The sequence below is a fragment of the Psammomys obesus genome, unplaced genomic scaffold (assembly GCF_907164565.1).
Source record: "Psammomys obesus unplaced genomic scaffold, mPsaObe1.curated_primary_1811, whole genome shotgun sequence".
Classification (NCBI taxonomy): Eukaryota; Metazoa; Chordata; class Mammalia; order Rodentia; family Muridae; genus Psammomys; species Psammomys obesus.
The window spans coordinates 5,059,460-5,080,828 of record NW_026596057.1 but is presented as its reverse complement, the minus strand read 5'-3'; the positions used below and the strand labels follow the sequence as shown (position 1 = coordinate 5,080,828).

The following is a 21,369-nucleotide window of genomic DNA, read 5'->3' as shown; positions in this document are numbered from 1 at the left end:
CTATCTATCTATCTATCTATCTATCTATCTATCTATCTATCTATCTAGGATTTACTCAAGACATGAATGTAAGTTTTATGAAGATAAGTTGTATCACACCATGGTGTATGAAAATGGCAATGGCATAAAGTCCCTAGCATCGTAAGGATGGCATTATGACAGACACATTGCCCTAAGTAATGTGGAAAACATTAAGGTCAGGCTTAAAGAAAATAGTTCACAACAGGACACCAACCAGCAGATGGAAGGGACAAAATAATTACAGAAACTGAGGAGAGGAGTTTTAGGTTTATTATCCAGGGGCCTGCATATCACAGTGATGACCTGACTACATGGCTATACACAAAATCCTAAGTCAAAGGGAAGGTCCTTTCAATTCATGATTTAACACTCATCAGGTGGATGGCCTGGGAAAGTTATAAAAAAATACTCTAAAGGGCTACTATTTGAGGGACTGAAAAGATGGCCGAGAGGTTAAGAGAACTCGCTGATTTTGCAGAAGACCACTACTACACAGTGGTTCAGATCATTTGCAACTCCAGTTCTAGGGTGTCCGACACCCTCTTCCGGGCTCCTCTGTTAGGCAGGCATGTGGAGAACATATGAACGTGCAAGCAAAACACTCACACCAGCAAATCAAATCAAATCTCTAGTTTTTTAAAAACATAAGTAAATCTTAAAAAATTTAAAAACGCACAAATATAACTTTCTTTCTTACCATGTTACATTTGTTTTTAAATAAGGCATTTGAATAAATCTATTTTAAAGTATATGTAGTACAAGTTTAAATATTTGTTTTTATTTTTGTTTCTTTGTTAGTTGAGACAGCATCTCCTGTAGCTTGGTCTAGCCTTGCCTTTACTATGTAGCCTAGGGTGACTCTGGACACATGTTCCTCCTCCCTTCTCCTCCTTTGTGCTTAGGGAATGCCACCAGACCCAGCAGCACAATATACCCTGAGGTTTATGATTCAGTTCTGTATTATGAGAAGATCACCTAAGACAGAGGTCTCAAGTGACTGTGTTTTTTTATTTTACCATTTTTCAATAAACGTTGTTTATAAATTAAATAATTTGCCGTGCTAAGGTCAAGTGTTCACAGAAAGAAATCCTAGCTCTGAATCTGTTGCTTTCATTGTTGGATAGTAAGGAAATCATATAAACCTCTGTAAAGTAGGGCTTAATGTTTTCAAATAAAAAATGATCTTAATGATAGTCTAGATTTTCTTACCAGCTCGGATATGATTCAGTGATGCCAACATCCTCAACATGAAAGAGGCTGGAACGGTAATGGTGTTTCTAGTCTCTTCCAGCATGAGTTCATTTCGAGTTATAACCTACAGCAAGTTAACAGCTATGTCAAAGTTGATACAGTAACAACACCTTTGCCTTAAAGATTATGAAAACAGTTTCAAAAATCAGCAAGTCTTAAGAGGAATTTTTTCATTGTTATATGTAATGTCTGTATTTCTACCTTAAGGCTATTCAATGTCAAAAAATTAGTTTAACTTAAAGGAAGATCAGAGACCAGCAGTCCTTTAAAAATTAGTTTATATTTGTTGTACAAAATGACAGGTCTCAGAGTTACCTTACCCAGTTCAAGCATATCTTGTACTTGAACAATATTTATATTTAGTCCTCCCTTTACTGTCTTGCCTCCCCACCAAACCAGCAATATAAAAAAACTCAACATAAAAACCCAGTATTTTCCTGTAACAAACATGCTGAGAAAGAAGCCTTAAAACAACAATAACGGAAAAGTATCTGTTCATTTGCTCCTCTCTACAGGGTCTCGATATGTGCTCAGTATGACTAGAACTCTTCCTTCAGCTCCATGAGTGGTAGAAGGTGAATTACAGGCTGCATAATCAGTTTGTTTTCAGCTAAAACATGGACAGAACTTTGAAATGATTTTTGTTATATATAATAAGCACGATAATCAATATACCTAATGTGTTATTAAAGTCAATATTATAATTAGCAAGATACTAATCTGATTTTTACCTCTAGAAGTACAGGTATGATTTTATCTCACTTTTACTTTTCAAAAGACCTGATCTCCCTCCCCTTCTTTTTCTGAGACATGGTTTCATCAAGTAGCCCTGACTGGCACAGAACTTGCTATGTAGACCACCAGGCTGGTCTTGAACTCACAGAGATCTACCCGCCTATGCCTCACAAATACGGAGATTAAAGACTGACTTCCTTAACTGAATGTCTTTGTTTTATGTCAGCAACTAATAATAAACTTTTTTCCCTTAAAATAGCATTTTAGATAAAAATTAAAATAGAAAATATGATAAAAGTCTTACTTCGTCAGCAAGTTTTCGATTAAAAATTCTTGACTCTTCTAGTGGTGACCAGATCTTTATGTCATAATCTATACCAGATGAGGCTAGAACTAGAAAAAAAATTTACATCTTTATCATATACTAAGCATAGGTGCAAAATTAACAAAATTAATCTTGAAAACCACTACACATATTTTTGAAGGTTTTTGTTTGTTTGTTTGAGACAGGGTCTCTCTATACAGCCCTAGTTGCCCTTGAACTCACAATGTAGACCAGGCTGTCCTGACTAGGCAATCACAGAGATCCACTGCCTCTGTATCCGGAGTGCTGAGATTAAAGGTGTGTGTGACCACACCAGGCCAAAGCATTAAATTGTGTTTGTGTGTGTGCATGTGCACCTAAGTGCAGGTACCTGCAGAGGCCAGAAGAGGGCATCAGAGTTCATAGAGCTGGTGGTTGTGAGCTGCCTGATAGGGACGCTGGGATACAAATTTGGGTATGCTATACGAGTAGTAAACATTTTAAATTGCTGGGCCATCGCCCCAGTCTTTTTTTATTATATAATTACCATTTGAACATTTCCTAAAAGTAAATAACTATAGAACAAAATGTTAAGAGCACCTAGAAGTCTCTCATATACATGGCCACTTCAAATAGAAGGCAAGAACAAGCCAATTCTCTTTTATGTTAGTTAAGTAATTCAGAACTGTGAAGACTTAAAAAGGCCTGGAGGTTTGTTTCAAATAAATGATGAAAAACTCAGTCATGTGAGACTCTGAGACAATAAAACTTAAATATTAAAAGAATAGACTTTTTAATCTATTTCCTTTAAAATATATCAAAAGCATATTCTTTTGTTTCTTTTTGAGGCTATGAATCTTAACAAATATTTATTTGTCCTTTGAGAATTTCATACATGTATATAAAATGATCAAATCTATTCTCTATTCCCTTCTCTCCAACTCTTTCCTGACACTCTAATCGTGTCTCCCTCCCAACACTTGTGCTCATTTTTAAATCCACTGAGTCCAATTAGTGCTGCCAGCATGTGGTAAGTTGGGCCATCCATGGAAGCACAGCACATACTCTTACAAGGAGCCAAGTCCCTGAGGAAACTGACTCTCCCTTCAGCTGCAGCAACCAACTGCCAGTCTCTTCTCAGCTAAGGCTGGGGCTCTGTGAACCCCTCTCCCACTCATACAACAAATTCTTTGTTTTAAATCCATGTAGGGCTATAACTATCTCTAGCAACAGATTTTTTTTTTTTTTAATATTACTTACAGCTGATGAATGAGAGCATCAATTTATAGTACTTGTTCTATGAAAGACATCTTACTTGGGTCAAAAGGATGAGGCTGCAGGCAGTTGACCACATGATTGTCAGCTTCCAGAAGCATCAAATGCTCAGCAGTGTGTCGATCCCAGATGAAGATATGACCACAGTCGGAGCCGCTCATTACGAAGTTAGCACCCCAGAAGTTGGCTTCTTTTATCTGAGGGATTTTAAGACACAGGACAGGCAAGTCAACATTACCAAAAGAAAGATTCCGTTCTCTCACTGAAAATGAATTGGTTTTAAAAATAAACAAGTTAGCAAGTGCAGTGGTGCACACCTGTAATGCACTCAGGGAGGCAGAGGCAGGTGGATCTCTGTGAGTTCAAGGTCAGCCTGATCTACAGAGAGTCCAGGACAGCCAAGGATACACAGAGAAACCCTATCTTGAAAAAAAAAATAAAATAAAATAAAGCAAGAAGTAAATAAATAAAAAGAAATAAAATTAAAAAGTTAAATACTGAAGTTTTTTCTTCTAAGAATCTAAAATCATGACAGTGCTTCAGCAAGGGCAATAACATGGCAGAAAAGCATGGAAAGCTTCCCCTGAGAGCAGATTTCAACAGTATTTGACATACAACAGATTCTTCATACCAGCTACATGAGAAAATGGGCTTACAACAGGATAATGGGAAAAAAGTATATGTATACAGATGAGCTTTCTATAAATATTTCATTTTAGCTTTATGAATAAAAAACATTTCACAGAAAAAGGAATTGTTATTTTATCCTTGTTAAGAACAAAAAGTATTTTTTTCATTAACTATGAGAAGCCTATAGAGTTAAGAAGGAAAGATAAACAAGCAAGCAGACAAAGGAATATGATATACTAAATAGCTATCCTATTTTTAATAAACACACATGAAAGGACCACAAAAAGATCTTTGTATTTCAGACAGTGTCTGTCAAAATCATTTTCCAGTGCTCACACGGCCAGCAGAGGAGGAGAGAGCCTGCAGTCACGTGGTGCTCCGCCACACTTCCAAGTTTTCATCTTTCCATACTGAGACGTGAGCTCAGGGTTACAGGCATGTTAAGCAGGCACTCCGCTGCTCAGGTTTATCCTCAGCCCTCCTTTAGTTACCTTCATCTAAACTTTAATTGGCAAGATGCATAAAATGCAAATTGGCTACTTCTATTGAGTATCCATTTAAAAAATGATGACAATGTTGTACCAAAGACGTGTACAAGGAGAGCTAATTATTTCCCCACTTCAGTTTATGTTTTACCTAGACTCTAAAGAAGGTAAACTAGAATCTGCAGGTATTTGTGGTAATGCTGGGTATACAGAGCACTTTCTAGATCTGAACTATTTAGCGTAATATTTACATTAATTGCCTTGCACTGGATGTGCAGGTTTAAACACTACAGCTGATCTGAGGGACTACCTGGTCTATCCTGGTCATTTCAAAGATTAAAGAAATTAAACCAAGCAAAGACAGAGTGACCAATGCCAATTTTTAGATCTTAGTTTAAGAAGTGTTACGATAAAAATGTATCTGTATTTTATAATCAAACTGGCTTTCACATACAGATTTATTTCACATTCCAAACAAAATGTAGTAAAATTAGCTTTAAAAAATTTAAAAGTAGACTCCTGAGGATAGCACGCATAGACTAAATAAATAGATATATAAATATATAAATGCAACAGCTACTTGTTCTAAGCTAAAATAATTTTTCTAGGCTACATATTTTTTTTATTAAGGTAGAATTTTCTTGCAATATATTACCAAACTAAAAGTACTGTGCTTGAATAAATAAGTAACAAAATCACCACAGAAAAAAACACGAACTGCAATCTCATCAAAGTATGCCATGAGCATCCGGTACCATTGTCCTGGAGTTGCGATGGCCTTTATAAACCATTTTTACTAGTGGCCTCCTAATGTTCAAAGTATCCAATTCTTCCATTTCTTTCCTTTCTTTCCTCCTCCTGAAGAATTCCTGGATGCGGGCAACAGCAGAACGTCTACATAGTGCATATTAAAACAAACAAACAAACAAACAAAAAACCAAAAATAAATATCCACAGGCAACTTCTGACTGATAATAAAAACCATAAAACACAGTAAGCCTATATTTAAACACATTTTTAATAAAGCATCACAACTGAAAGCATAAAAGGACAGACTTTATCATAGTAGCTGAGTTACAACAACAAGATCTTTAGTTCAGTGGTCACTTAGAAACTCAGTACTGGTTGAAAAGTAAAGAAAATAGCATGCGACACAGTTTTTTAAAGTACAGTTTTATAAAATCAAACAGACAAAATTTATGTGCAATTTTACTTCAATTAAAACATCCTATTTAGTCTTGTTTAGTGGTCTAGGACTGGAATCACAACCCACAGGAGGTAGAGGGAGATCAGGAACTCAAGACCAGCTTTGACTGAAAAGTGGATTTTGAGGCAAGGGCTATTTTAGATGTTGTCTCAAAAGAAAACAAAGGGGGCTGGAGAGATGGCTCAGTGGTTAAGCGTACTGGCTGCTCTTCCAGAGGACCCAGGTTCATTTCCCAGCACCCACATGGCAGCTAACAGCTCTCTGTAACTCCAGTTCTAGGGGATCCAATACCCTCACACAGATAAATATATAAGCAAAACATCAATGCATGTTAAATAGAAACAAATACAAAAAGAAAAAAAAGAAAACAAAAAATCAATACTCTTTAATTTTTGAATGTCTGTCTACAAACTAAGAGCAACATGGTAACAGTGGTAAACTAGTATTCTAGCATTGTTTAAAGAAGTTCCAAGAGCTGACTAATCAGGAGGAGAATAGATATTGGTAAAAGATAAAATGAAAACCTTTCACTAGCATCTCTTTCATATGGCTCCAGGCCAAAGAGAAATTTACAGTTAATGAGGCAGATTCTGTTCTCCCTACAAAGCAGTTGATGGCAGTAGTAGCCACTCTGGAACCAAGTACTGTTTTTAAAGCTGATTTTATTACTAAGGGAATACTCTGCTAACATCCAACATTACTTAATTATAAAGCTTTAATTTGTTACTTAAAATGTAGAAGGAAAGTCCTTAAGATTTAAAACAACAAATTGGTCAGGAAAACAAATGTCGGAACAGTGACTAAAGACACAAAAAGATGACAGTCTCATCAGTAAACAAACTTCTCTTTTTATGTTTATCAGCCTAAAAACCTTTTTTTTTTTTTTTTTTTTTTTTTTTTTTTTTTTTTGGTCTATGTATGTGGCAAGAGTTTCAAGAAACAGGAATTCTGGAAGGAGTCTAAAAGTGGTCTTGCATGTAAAAATAAAGTGTGCCTTTTACTTTCATTCAAGCACGATATGCACACAAGAAGGTACACACTCATGAGGCATAACAGCTGGATGTAGTCCTCAAATAGAACAGGCTGAGCTCAGCAGCAACATACTAGAAATAGCATCAGTAGCTACCCAGAAGTCTTCCATGTGCCCCACTCCTATCGTTTCTCTTCCCTCAAACTTTTCTCACCTCAAATACCATGGTTTTAACCCAGTGGAATCATATCAATAGGTATCCATTTATTTAGCCTTATGCAATATGTGTGCGTGCTTATACATGTGTGTTCTGGCATGTGTGTGGCCATCAGAGGACAAGCACAGGTATTGTCCTTGTCTCAGCCTTGTTGACAGGTTCTCTTTTACCATTCACTGGTACATAGGCCAGCTCGTTGGCCCAGGAGCTTCCAGGGAGTCTGCTGGCTCTGTTTTCCATCTCCAGGAAAAAACATTGGATTATAGACACACCTGCTGCGCCTGGCATGGGTTCTAGTGATTCAAACTCAGACCCTCACGCTCAAATGCTGAGAGCACTTTTACCCACTGAATCACCTCCTCAGCACATGTTCAGCTTTTTAGCTTGAGACTGTAACATTTCAACCATGCTGTTGTATTGACTGAAGCTCAATGCACCACATTCACTGTAAAGTATTACTTTGCATAAATATATTTAATTTATTACTAATAACATGGGTAGATACTGCTGTTGAGTTTCTGTCGACTGAGATTGGGCTTCCAGCACATATGGCAAATCTTTTGTTCATGTCGGATATTTCCTAAAAGTGAATGCTGCACTGCAGTGTGTGCAAAGGTTCAGCTTCAGTAAACATCCAAGTTTAGAACACGAGTGTACAAATTCATACTGTTACAAGCAGTGTATTGGAGTTCTAGAACATAATATTAAGCAATACATATTAAATTTAAAATATGTATAAAGCTTTGACTTGGAAAAAGTCTTGGGGAAGCTGGGTTCTCCTATACACCTTTAATCCCAGCACCAGAAAGGCAGAGGCAAAAGGATCTCTGTGATTTCAGGGCCAACCTGGTCTACATAAGAGTTCTGGGATGGCCAGGGATACACAGAGAAACTCTGTCTCAAAAAGAAAAAAAAAAAAATTCTTGTGGAAAAATTGCAACAGACAAAGACTAGGCATTAGTCTAAAAGTCTAGAGAGAAAGAAATTTATATATTCACAGAAAGGGGTTGGAAACAGCAAATTGTTAGTGATAATTTTTATATTACAATTATGTATTTACGCTTAAAAAATACTTTGTTTTTCATAAAAACTAGTATACTCTAAGCTATTCCATCTTAAAAAGCATCCACAAGCTGCTCTACAGAGCAGTTCATTGGGTGAGTACCTGACAAGCATGCTTACTGAAGGACTAAAGCACCAAATGTGAAATCAACTGGTCTAGAACTCTGAAAGCATTAATGAATAATATCAGTTATTATATTATTTTGAGAAATTGTTAATAGATTGATGGAAAAAAAAAAAAGCCCAAACATGGTTAACTCAGCAGAGTGAAAATGTGTCTGGTCAAGGCAGGCCCCAGTCATGACAGAAACTGTTAAAACAGCAGGACAGAAAGGAACGTCTGGAACCTCTTAGGAGCTACTCACAACAGCCTTAACAATCTACCCAACACAGCAGTGGGCATCCCTCCCATAACTGGGTACGTCACGAAACCTAATACTTATTAGCTGGCACAGTAAGGGAAAAAAATGAAAAAGGAACATTTACATTTGCATAAAATTTCTACATTAAAAAATTAAAATAACCTATAAGCTAAGTAATTGAAATACTAGAAAGTACATGGCTGGAAATACAATTAGGATACAAGGTAAGTGCATTTCTAAAAATCAGTATAACAATTTTTTTCCTTCTGTCTGCACCCCCGCACCCACATGCTGTGGTTAGAGATGCCTGCCACTGAGCTACTTTTATGTGCATGCTGGGGATCAAACTCAGGTCCCCCATGCTTACAGAGCAAGCACTTTAGCTACTGAGCCATTTCTCCACTGAAACACATTTTACAAAAGTATTAATTAATACCTTTCACTGAAATTTGTATTTACTACAACTGCAACTATCACCCAAGATCTGTGTGGAACTTGGAACTTGATTACAAAACAAACAGAGGGTACAGGCATGCCTCAATCTCAGCTATTCTGGAGGCAGAAGCAAGGGGATATTTGCTTGAGCTACTCTCATAGGGTGCCCAGCAGCAAAATGGTGACACCCTGGATACAGGAGACCATTAGGTTGTGGGACTGTGTCCACTCCAGACTGGGCACATTCAATCCTATCTCTTAAAAAAAGGGGAGGGGGAAAGTACATCTGATAACAGAGACTAGATGGAGGCTGTGGGCCTATTCAACAGACTAAGATATAGTGTGAGATTACAGGTGAAAAAGAGCAGGGGACAACTATCATTTATTTATTATTCAAAGAAATAGATAACATGATATATAGCATTTGTACCACAGTAAAGCATATTTATAAAATATAACACAGTCTCTTAATGAGGACTTTCACATCTGTGATAATTTATTTTTCTAATTTATTTCAGAAGAAATTAATAAAAGTTGTGTGTGTGAGAACTCAGAAAAAGGTTGTTGTATAATTAAAATTTTCTTCAGAAAATCTCTAAATAAAAACTAAGCGAGGTGGAGAAAGTCTGATTTCATTCCCTAGAAAAGGAAGGTGTGGTGACATTTTCTGTTCCAACACCAGTCTTTTTTCACATTATCTTAGCTTTTAAAGACCCACTTAAAGCAATGTTACTTTTTAGTTGCAATCTTCATTTTAAAAGCAGAAACCAGCTTTGAGCACTTGGGATAAAGTTTTTAGTAAGTTAAAAACATCAAAAAGCCCTCAGTAAATTCCATTTTGCTATCATTAAATTAAAAAGTGATAGCCAGTAACAGACTCATTTGCAAAATTATTGACTTCAAATATACTTTGTCAAAACAGCCTACAAATAACTGCATAAAAACAAAAAATGAGGTCTTAGCTGGTGAACTGGATTTACTCTTCCACCCTCACTGAAGTGGAAGGAGAAAATGGACCCCACAAAGTAGTCCTCTGCCTGCCACACTCACGCTGCAGTGTGCGTGCCCTCAAATGTAATATGATAATAGTAACAGATCCTTTGTAAAAGTAAAAACTAATTCAAACTTACTTCAAGGTCCTGAGGATAGGCTTTAACCAGGAATCACTATAAAGTTACGTTCATTTTTGGCCTATCTTTCTATTTCCAAATTCCATATAGGAAACTATTCTGATTGTTACTATATATTTTACATACTACTTTGTTTTAAAAAGTGATAATACCTAAAAGCATGCCACTTCTTAGTTTGGATGATGTTTTGTTGTTAGCAGGCTTGGGTAGATGACTGTTAGAATATGGGTCACTTTAATGTTCTACTACAAACTGTGTGCCACTATCCGCTTTTCATTAGAGATATATTTAAGGGTTATGTATCATTCTGGTATGTGATATTCTTAACTTACTTATCTACTTCTAAGAAATGGCATTGAAAAATCAGAATCTTAAAATCTAGCACAGAATTAAGACTTGAACAAAAAATAAATATGAATAACAAAACAGCTAAATATTATGCCATCAAGTTTTTAAGAAAACTAACTTGCGTTCGTTCACCCACCATCAAAGCAAGCAGCCAATACTTGAAGGCTGTTTTAGACTATAGTCACTTGTCATCACACTTTAAATGAGCAGCAGTTACATCTTCACACATGGAGTTTCTTTTCATTCTACTCCCATGCAGCACATGCACGTAAACAGTTTGTGAAAAGCAACCTGTTTCCAACGCTTAGCATTTAAGAGTTCAGTAAGTTCAAAGGATGTATTAACTGTTAACAGGAAAGGTGGTTAGCTGTGGAAAAGAGGACCTGGCAAATTCATCATAAAGAAGAAATAAAGGAGCATACTGAATTACCTCATTATTCTATCACCTATTGTTGTTCCTCTGATATTAAATCTAGTGAAGGGAACACAATAACTAAAGTCACTTACAAAGATTTCAAAGAACCAAATATGCAGAGCATCACAGTCACCATTTTTGTCATCAATCATCTCAATGTAAAGGACTTTTGCTTCCCTTTGTGGTAGTCATGAAGTGAGGAATGTCGCCCAAAGAAATGTACATGAAGAAATCAAGGGAACATATACTTACTGAATTAATATTAGAAGGAAGATCACACTGAATCTGTTTTACCTTTGAAATACCCTAACCTTAATCCTGCCACTGTGTGGGAAGTGTAGGACTTTCCATTTGCTGAACCTCAAGGCTGAACTGCACTCTGGGAAATAAACAATGAAGCTGACTCATTTGTCCTAAGTGCAAAACTGGAACAAGCAAACCCAGTACCAGGGCTTTTAACTCCCTAGGGACTGTAGTTTTTCTCTTTGATGATTCCTCTGCAATTTTCTTTAATAAAGCAAGTGGAATCATTAACAATACAGAATGAGCTGGTTATAATGAGTGAGGAGATGCTGGCATATTTACAGTCCAAAGAATACTGGCTCCACAGAGTCTGGAAAGGCTACACAGACAAAACTTTCTATGCAAATGACATATGCTTTAAAAATCATGACGCGATACAGGATTAATACTTTAAATCTTTAGGAAAAACTCATTAGAACTATAACATCTTAGTGATATAGCATACAAGGACTTCACAAAGTATCATTTGCTTATCTTCAGAGTAATTCTGTTTTCCTGATTTAGCAAGAAAAGTCATTCCATTTACGCCACAATGTAGCAGGCACTGTGAGGAGCTTACATGAAAATGACCTAAGAGAAAAGCTTGTCAGGTATGGTGCCGCACACCTTTAATCCCAGCACTCTGGAGGCAGAAGCCAACAGATCTCAGAGTTCCAGGCCAGGCAGGGCTACACAGTGAACTCCAGGGCTACACACACGAGATAGTGTCTAAAAAAGAAAAGAAAGAAAGGGGAGGCACTCTCTCATTCCCAGGGTACATTCTGATGGTCACAAATCCAGCATGTGAAATTAATGAAGGAACATGCCACTTTCACTTGTCCTTAATATTACCATTAGTGAACACAATGTGTTTTTTAAAATCAATTTTCTATTTAATAGTTTATGCTTTTATTCTAGACAAAACCCGTTTTTTTGTTTTTTTTTAATTTGAATTTCTGCCAGTAAAAACATTATAATAGATATAGCATGGTTCTCGCTGTGACTCAATTACTATAAAGCAGAGATCAGCAAACTGGCATGTATGTAAAATCTTGGTCAGCTATTTTTTATGACCTTTAAGTTAAGGACAGTTTTCTCATTTTTAAATGGTTACATTTAAAATAGTTATCTAAGTGCCTATATAGCAGTTTCTGCGTTACCTCCTGGCCAGCAACGCTTAAATTATTTATTATCTGGCCCTTTGGGGGAAAAGTCTGAATACCTGTGACTCTTCCAGTTGTTTTTATATAGATGTGCTATAGTTAAAGAGTGTTCCACATTTAAAAGTATCCCTGTGACTATTACGGCCTTTATTTGCTGAGGCATTTTCATCCTTGATTTGCCTTTTCAGCCTTGATTTCAGTTGCAGAATGCAAACCCACTTTATATTTAACAAAACTTTAAGAGTGCTAAGAGTCAAGCATGGTGGCCCATGTTTGTAATCTCACACTGGTATGGGTGGGAGGACCAGGAATTAAAACTCACCTTCAAATAAACAGCAAGCTCAAGGCCAACCTGGGGTATATGAGAGCTTGACTCAAAAAATGCAAAAAGAAAGCCGGGTATGGTGGTACAAGCCTTTAATCCCAGCACCCTGGGAGGCAGAGACGGGTGAATCTCTGTGAGTTCGAGGCCAACCTGGTTTACAAAGAGAGTCCAGAAGAGCCAAGATTACACAGAGAAACCTGATCTCTCTGTAGCAAAAAGAATGTAAATAGTTGTGTTATGGAAATCATTACTCTGCAGTACAGGGACTTCTTGGGTATCAATGGCTTAACTACATGAAACTTAAAGTTTCATTTAAAAGCATAAATTTAGCAAACAATAAAAGTGAAAATTAAAATTTGTGAGCTATACTAAAAGGAAAGGTTTAACTAACTATACATTTAACTTTCTAACTATTTGACTTTTACTATACCTACTTTGAAGATCATTTCTCTACCCTAACTAAATTAATTGACTGGGCTTTTTAAATGGCAGCAAGAACTGTTCTGGGACACACGGACAACACATTAGCCTTCTAGCCTGGGCAGGTAAGTGACCTCTAAGGCATGCATTCTGTTAGCTGGGCATTTTACCAATGTGTGGAATGTACCTTAGCCCATTCAGAGACAGAAAGTAGTTCAAATATTGCTAACTTTATAAGACAGTAAATAATTTGTGTTCTTAAAAGTAAATTTTTAAAAAAATTTGCTCCTTTTAAAATACAAGTCAAACTTTGGCTGTGAATCTCAGCATCTGCTTCGATGCTGTTGGGTGGTGCCTTTTAGAGGACCCTCTTTAGTAGGCTCCAGCCCTGTTCCCTCTCTTCCACGGCTTCTGGTGATGTAGGGAGTCTTAGAGAAGAAGTAGGGGATAGAAGGGCATGGAGGGAACAGGAGCCTCACAAGAATACCAACAAAGCTAAAAAATCTGAGCCCAGGGGGCCCTGCAGAGACTGTTGCACCAAGTACCATGCACAAAGAGGACATAGCCCCCTTACACAGATGTAGCTTCCTGAGTAGGCGGAGCTTGACTGCCTCTGTGAAGAACTCGGTTGCCTGCTCCTTGCTCACTTGTCTCTGGCAATGTAATGTGGCCTTGCTAGGCCACAGAGAAAGAGGACCCAGGCAGTCCTCATGACACTTGATAAGCTATAGACAGATGGCAGAGGAGAACTCTCCCTTTCAGTGGACAAGGGGAAGAAGCTAAAGGGGAAGAGGGGAAGAGGGAGAAAGGGTGGGACTGGAAGGAGTTGAGGGAGAGGGCTCCAATCCGGATATATAATGAATACATTGTTAAAAATGTAAAAGAAAAAAATTCCAAGAAAAGAATAAAAAGAAAGAAAATTAATAAAATATAACTCAACCTATTATCTACCTCCAAGTTTAGGAGCAAAAACCCCACAGCAAGTGGAACCTCACTGTAGGTAACAAGCTGGCCGTAGCCTCCTGGATAAAGCAGAGGGCAGACCCAGCAGGCACATTCTTTACTTGGGCAGCTCTGATTACACAGCAAGTGGTGCTAGCCAAGGGACACATCACAGAAAAGCCAAAGGAACAGTTGTTTTTGTCACTTACAAGTTTTTGGTAAAGAGCTAGGAGAGGCTAGATGTGGTAGCTTATGCCTTTAAGCCTTCAGAAGCTAAAGCAGGAGGATTACTTGGAATTCAAGGTCCTTGGACTACAAAGGGCAACAACAACAACAAAAATGGACCAAAAAAAAAAAAAAAAAAAAAAAAAAAAAAAACCAACCCCAAAAGCAAAAACAAACCTGGGAAAGACATGGAATCTTGAAGGAATCGCTATAATGCTGAAAGAGCTCTACAGTGGCCCCAGCCACCTCAGCTGGGTGTGTTTATACATGCAGCATTTTCCTTAGTTTCAGATACTCAGCTTTGCTTTGAATGGCTTGTATACTTTCTTCTCCAATTAAGTTTCCTGAAGATTAGGAATTTTATTATTATTTGTTACTAGTCTAAATTTACGTCCTACAGAAAGTAAGTAATATACAGGCCAAATTAAGGCTAAGTAACCACACTGTACAGATTACTAAATTATATCCAGTTTTTAAAAGTTTAAAATCTGGATCTAATCATAACACCCAAATTTAAGCTCAGGTATAAAGAAAAGGTAGTTCCAGGCTGCTATTCATAATTATCAATTTTCTAAATGTTTGACTAATTCAACAACTGGATTTTCTAGTTTAATCAAGTTATCAGATACCAACTTTACAGCAAATAAAATCTTAGGAGAATGAGACATAATCTAAATATTATAAAAATGGTAATGTTTTAGAAAGTATCAGTTAGATTTTCCAATTGAGCTATGCTTGTTAAACACACCTGTAGTATCAAGTAGTGAGGACCTTCTAAGGCACCCTTAACCACTGTGGAAAGAAACAGAACTAAGTTTCCTTTGCTAAAAATATAAAGATGCTGAGGGGTTAGTGGAACATGCCTGTAATCAGCACTTTAACTCAGAACTCGAGGTCAGTCTGAGCTACAGAGCCAGCCAGGGCTAATGGTAACACTTTATTTCAAAACAAAACAAAGCAATCAATAAAAAAAAAAAAAAAAAAAAAATGTGGGAGGTTAATGATTAACATGTAGAAAGTGTTTTTTATTAATCTTCAAGTACAAATATAAGGAAAGATTATGTGAACAGTACCCTCATAAAGTAAACATTTCCCAAACCTGATGGAAGGTACATACCCTTCCATGGTTAGCTCAGGTGGTTTTCCTGAGCTGAAAGCTGCACTTTTTAATGCTTCTATTTGTTAATCTTTATTCCTTGGAGGCATTTCTTTTTGTCCTTTTAACTTTGTGACAGGGTCTCTCTAAACTGCCTAAGTTAGTTCTCAAACATAAGTCTTCTTCAGTCTGCCAAGTAGCTAGATTTATAGGCATACATTACTGCTGCTGGCTGAGCCAGTCTTACTGTGATTGTTTTTTCAGGATTAGGCAACCTTATACAGAAAACACATTGGTTGTTTAAGATACGTATCAGTTTTTTCAATATGAAACAGGTCCTATAATTGACTCATTTTAAATTTGTACAATAATTTTAGATAATCTTTATCCCACATCATACAAGAAAACTGAGTTTCTGAATCAATAAGCACCATGTGTAAGAAAGATTGGTGGTGTGGATTCAAACACAAGTTATGATGTTATTAACAATTACACCGCATTGCCACCTTTTTGGTCCTGAATTTTGAGTATGGCTTAATTCTGTAGCCCAGAAAAACCCTGTAATATTCCATGTAGCTCAAGCTGGCCTTGAACTCCTGGCAGCAGTCCTCCTGCCTCAGCCTTCTGAGGACTCAGATTACAAGTATGAGCTTCTGTGTCTGTAGAGACTGCTATTTTTAGAGGTATAATAATATCATAATATGTGTAATGTGTGTATAATGTATCATCTTGTTAATTATGTCAGAAATGTATGCTGAATGTTTGATAAACAACAGTCTGTTCAACACATAAATATGTGAACTGGGCCTCAGAGAACTTGACTCCTGTGTGAATTAGAAGAACTGGATTTTCTGGAACAATGAGGTAAAATGGTACTAACCACTCAGACAGGTTACTACACAGATGAGGCAACACACTTTTCTTCCTAGTTCCCAGAGAGTGACCAGAAGCTCCTTGCTAACAAGTGAGGGTTATCCCTACCTCTTCCTTTTTATTTCTTACTCTGAGACAATCTCACTAAGATGCATAGGCAAACCTTGAACTTGGGATCCTCCTGCTGCAACTCCCAAGTAGCTGGCATTACAGACCTGTATCACCAGGCCTAGTCATTGTAAAAGATCATTAAAACATATTTTATCTCCTAAAATAATCTTCCTTCTGTTTATGTAAAATCTGAGAATGGAAAAATCATACAAACATAGTAATAATTCAGGTCTCTATTATTGCTACAATATTTATTTCTCATCTCATACCTTTTCATATAAATTTTATATAAATTTTTAATTTTTATTGATTACAGTTTATTCACTTTCTTTTCAGTTTCTTAATGAGTCATTACTCAATTCTTAATTGAGTTCTCCAAAAGGAAAACTACTATCATACTACCAGGGACAATAAAAAAGGAAAAAAGTAACACTAAAATAAGAACAAGCTTGGAGGTACACATTTTTAATCCCAGCACTTGGGAGGCACAGGCAGGTGGATCTCTTTTGAGTTTGAGGAGTTCCAGGACAACCAGGGCCACACAGTAGACCTCCATCTCAATAAACAAACAATCAAAACAAAAAAAAGGCCATCTCTACAAAGCAATCTGACAACTAAATGTAACCTTAATAAGTAACCCATTAGTCATTCTCAGCATTCATCCTCTTGATCCATAAACTGAGGCACAAGCCTCAGTGGCGGAAATACTGAGCAAAAGACACTTTCTGTTCACTCCTTCATAACAGTGCTCAGAATCTGTGAAATCATTTACAGTTTATAAATTCTATGTGTCATATACAATTGAGACACCTCTATAAAACAACTTTTAAAACTGATTCTCATTTGACTTCAAACTCTTGGGAATTACATTTTTTACATTTTTCACAGTCTATGCTAATTAAAAATATACCAACCTATCTCCAGGTCCTGCTCGATATCTTGCACCAGGGATCAAGACTGGGTCATCATCACTGTCATCTGTGTCCTGGAGAGTAGAGTCCCTGGTTGATGTGTCTTCATGAGCTAAGGGCGTGATAGCTTCTGTTTGGGATGGGAGTCCAGGGTTGGAGCTAGCACGATTGGCAGCACTCTCGGTGCTGGCCTGCTCAGAAATCTCCCTGCCTGTGTCAGACAAAGTGCTTTCTTCTGGAACACCACAAGGACTGTCCAGACTTGGGTTCTTTCTTTCTCCTGAGTTAGAATCCAATGGCTCAGCAGTAAAGTTATCAAATTGTGCTGTCAGAAAACAGAGTTGTTTATAGGTTAGTCACAGGTTCAGCTCATCATCTTATTTAACTTCGGAGCTGACATGTTCTGATAGGAAGTCTGATTCATATTAGAGGACTATGGAGAGGGAAATGGCATACACATCATTTAGAAGAAACCTTTGCCTCTGGAGAGATCACAGATTAAGGCTGTTTAATTTTTGTATATGAGCCAATTTCCTAAAGACAGCAAAACAACTCACCTATATCTATCTGGTTTTGAGTGAGGTTTTCTGAAAATGTTCCTTTCTCTGATAGTTCTTCAGGAGCTCCTAGAATTAAAATTATTATTAAATCTAGCTTTTTAAAGAAAAAAAATACAAACATAGCACTCCAGAATTCCTTTAAATAAATGTCTCTCAATTTTGGGTCACAGACACCTTTAATATTCAACTAAAATCTCACTGCAGGTCTCAGCAAATGGCTCAGAAGGTGAAGGGGTTTACTAATTGTAAGCCTGGAGACCTGATTCTGATTCCTAGAACCCAAGTAAAGGAGGGAGGAGGAAGCTGCCTTTACAGAGATATCCTCTGACCCCCACAAGGATGCACCCCACAAAATAAAATTTAAAGTAAGGCAAGATCTCACTACAAAGAACAGAGGTGAAGCATTGTGGAGCAATAGAAAAAGAGGTGAATAATTTGGCACTGGGGTTTCTTAAAGAAAAAGCAAAATAATCGAACTTGTTTCACTGTCTCCTTCAGGTGGCTGCATGGTGCTCTGTGCAACCAATGATTCTTCCTGACCCTCAGATTTGCAATGGCTCCCATTTCCTCTGGAACTTGAGGTTGTACTGCTCCTAGTATCACAGAAAGATAAGTGATTCTACCAAAAGTTAACATAAGATTTTGATGTAACTCTTATATTTTACAACTTAAAAGTATATTAGAAAATTCAGAACATAAGTACTTGAAAAGCCATTGTTTAAAAAAGAGATCATGACAATCAATACAGTTCATATTAAAAAGATTTTAAAATGGGGACCCTTTCATTTACTATTTTTTTAATTTTTATTAATTACACTTTATTCACTTTGTATCCCCTGTGAACACCTCCCTCCTGACCCTTCCAGCCCCACTCACCCTCCCCCCCTTTTCCCCAAGTCCACTGATAGGGGAGGTCTTTCATTCACTATTTTGATCCTTCTATTACTGACTACACACTTCTGTGTCTCTTAATAAGACTCTCTTTGTCAGTGTGTGTATGTGTGCGTGCGTGTGTGTGTGTGTGTGTGCGCGCGCGCGCGGGGGGGGAATCAAACACAAGGGTGTCATACATGCTAGTATGTCACATCTTCAGCCCCAGTTTCTACTGAAGTTTAGGTTGAATGAAAGCCTGGCCATTACATCAGTGTTTCTGAACTGCCCCCAGTGGGAATATTTGCCTATCCTGGTGTGTGTGTATTTATTTGTGCATGTGCATGTGTGTGTTTACTGAGCATTACAGTTTTGTAGAAAGAGATTATATTTTCTATTTTAGTTTTAATACTCACCTGACGATGGCCAAAGTCCCACTAGCATTTCTGGCTTTTGCACAATATTAGACCCAGTCAAATAAATAACTTTTAATTCCATTAAAAAAATCATAGCACATGTGTAAGGAGAAGGTTGATGAGAAAAGAGGAAGATGTGTAAAAATCTGAGATTAAAATCAAATTTAGAGCCAGGAAAATGGCTCAGTGGGTGAGGTGCTTGTTGCCAATCCTGAAGATCAGAGCATGATGGCAGGAACCCACTGGTGAGAACAGGGAACCAATCCCCCCAGGTGTCTGTGGCTTCCACATACATGCCAAGACATGTACCCAAACAAATAAACACATGCAAAAAAGAAATTACTAGGGACTTTTTGCCAAGATTCTGTAAAATTTCTTTTAAGCCAATTGCAAAAGTCAATTCCATATTTCTTAAAGTGTACATATATTTTTTTAAACAATAATATATACTGACATGGGTATACACGAAGAAAAAAATGTCAGGAGGGTTGTAAACCAGCTAAAGTGTTGTCTCAGTAGGATTATTTCAGTTAAAATATTTTATGCTATTTCTTCCTTTTTTTTTTTTTTGTAATTTTAAAGACCATATCTATCTTCCTGTCTTTTTTCCTTCCTTTCTTCTTTCTCTCTCTCTTTCTTCCTTCCTTCTCTCTTCCTTTTTATTTTTAATATGTGGGTCTTTTGCACGTTTATACCACATGGGTGTCTGCAGCAACAAGAGGAGGGCATCTGATACTTTGGAAATGGAGTTACAGATGGTTGTGAGCCACCGTATGAGTGCTGGGAACCAAACCTAGGTCCGCTGTTGTTTGTCTACAACAGCAAGTGTTCTTAACCACTAAATTATCCTTCTGGCTCCTGTAAATATCTTTTTAACTAGAAGAGAATATAAAACCATTATGGTCAATAAAACCAATTACAATTTTTTTTCCTCACTGAGAAAGCTATGATACAGACATAAAAAAAATGGTCACAGTACAATAGTTATGATGAGTACAACATTATGGTAATAACACAGGAATAAGAATCTAGTGGAAAAGACACACTATTCAATTAAACACACTCAGCACAGTTATGGCACTGTAAATCACAGGCAAATGACAAGATTGAACAGCAAATGGTCCTGGGACAAGGGAACAGCATGTGGAAAGCTAATGTTGTAACTCAGCAACACGCTTGCTAGAAAAATAATTCCAGAATTAGTACGCAAGTATTTTTACTATAAAACTATGGAAAACACAAAAGTAAGATGAGAACAGGGTATTCCCAATATGAGAAGGACAAGGCTTCTAAGACGAAGATTACAGGTAGAAATTGTAAAGCACACAATCACTGCAAATAAACTCAAGAACGAACACATCTGTAAAACACTACCAAATGATATCACCCTCACCAAATTCTACAATAGCCCAAATAAATCAACAAAAAAGGATGGAAGCCACAGTAGAAAATGGGACAAATTATTAGAATAACAATGTATGGAAGAGTATTACTATAGCTAACTATCTGAGGCTTATCATATGCCAAGTGTGCTAAGTTTAAGGTGCTTTCTCTGCAAATCCCATGAAATGTTCACAAAAAAGCCTTAGAAATGGGTTCTTTTAGGAGTGCCCACTGCCACTAGAAAACCAGGCTCTCGAGAGCGTCCTCAGGCTGTCAAGTTAGAGTCCAATATTGTAGTGTACTCTACTGCCTCATCTATCATTAAAGACACGAAAAAGTAAGGCCCAATAGTAAAATTAAAAAAAAATAGCTTTTACTGTTTTGCTTTATTTCAATAATGTATTTGAATATTTAAAAATAAAAATGTTAATCTTTGACAAACTGATGAATGACAATATAACTTATGGTCATTTTAAGTGAAATTAGCATTCAAAAAATAAGAATGTAAGACTTTTTTAAAAAGAATTGTTCTGAAGGCATTCTTCCTAAGGCAGTGTTATATAGAAAGATGAAAATAGAAGAGATAGGGCATAAATGATAAATGAGAACCTTGTGATAAATTATATATTATGGAACAGGGCCACAAATGTCATTATTTTAAAATGTTATGATGAACCACTTGGAGTCATTAAGAAATGCCACTAGCTGAATCTTCAAACCTAGTGTCTAGAATTTGATTGCCTTTACAACCTTTACTGCTCCCATTCTGCTACCTCTTACTGTTTACAGCCACAATCGTTTAACTGGCATTGACTTCTACCTACGGTACAATCTGAACACAGGATCCAAAAATATCTTTTCTGTTTTTAAACACACTCTTCATTTTCCTCTGGTGACCTTATCTGTCACTCATTTGTCTCTCCTCTGCTCACTCCATTTCACTTA

The 21,369-nt window shown here is 36.9% G+C and overlaps 1 protein-coding gene across 2 annotated transcripts in view; it reads right to left on the bottom strand.

Annotated features, from left to right (window-relative positions):
* Dcaf6 (DDB1 and CUL4 associated factor 6) overlaps positions 1-21,369 on the bottom strand; it is a 97,322-nt gene that overhangs the window by 1,517 nt on the left and 74,436 nt on the right. For both annotated transcript variants that reach the window (XM_055624664.1, XM_055624665.1), the window contains 7 exons: positions 18,233-18,348; positions 17,753-17,821; positions 17,199-17,520; positions 5,457-5,595; positions 3,627-3,783; positions 2,312-2,400; positions 1,231-1,336 (listed from right to left, as the gene is read on the bottom strand). In XM_055624664.1, coding sequence (XP_055480639.1) covers positions 1,231-1,336; positions 2,312-2,400; positions 3,627-3,783; positions 5,457-5,595; positions 17,199-17,520; positions 17,753-17,821; positions 18,233-18,348 — 998 coding nt within the window. The remainder of the gene's footprint in view (positions 1-1,230; positions 1,337-2,311; positions 2,401-3,626; positions 3,784-5,456; positions 5,596-17,198; positions 17,521-17,752; positions 17,822-18,232; positions 18,349-21,369) is intronic.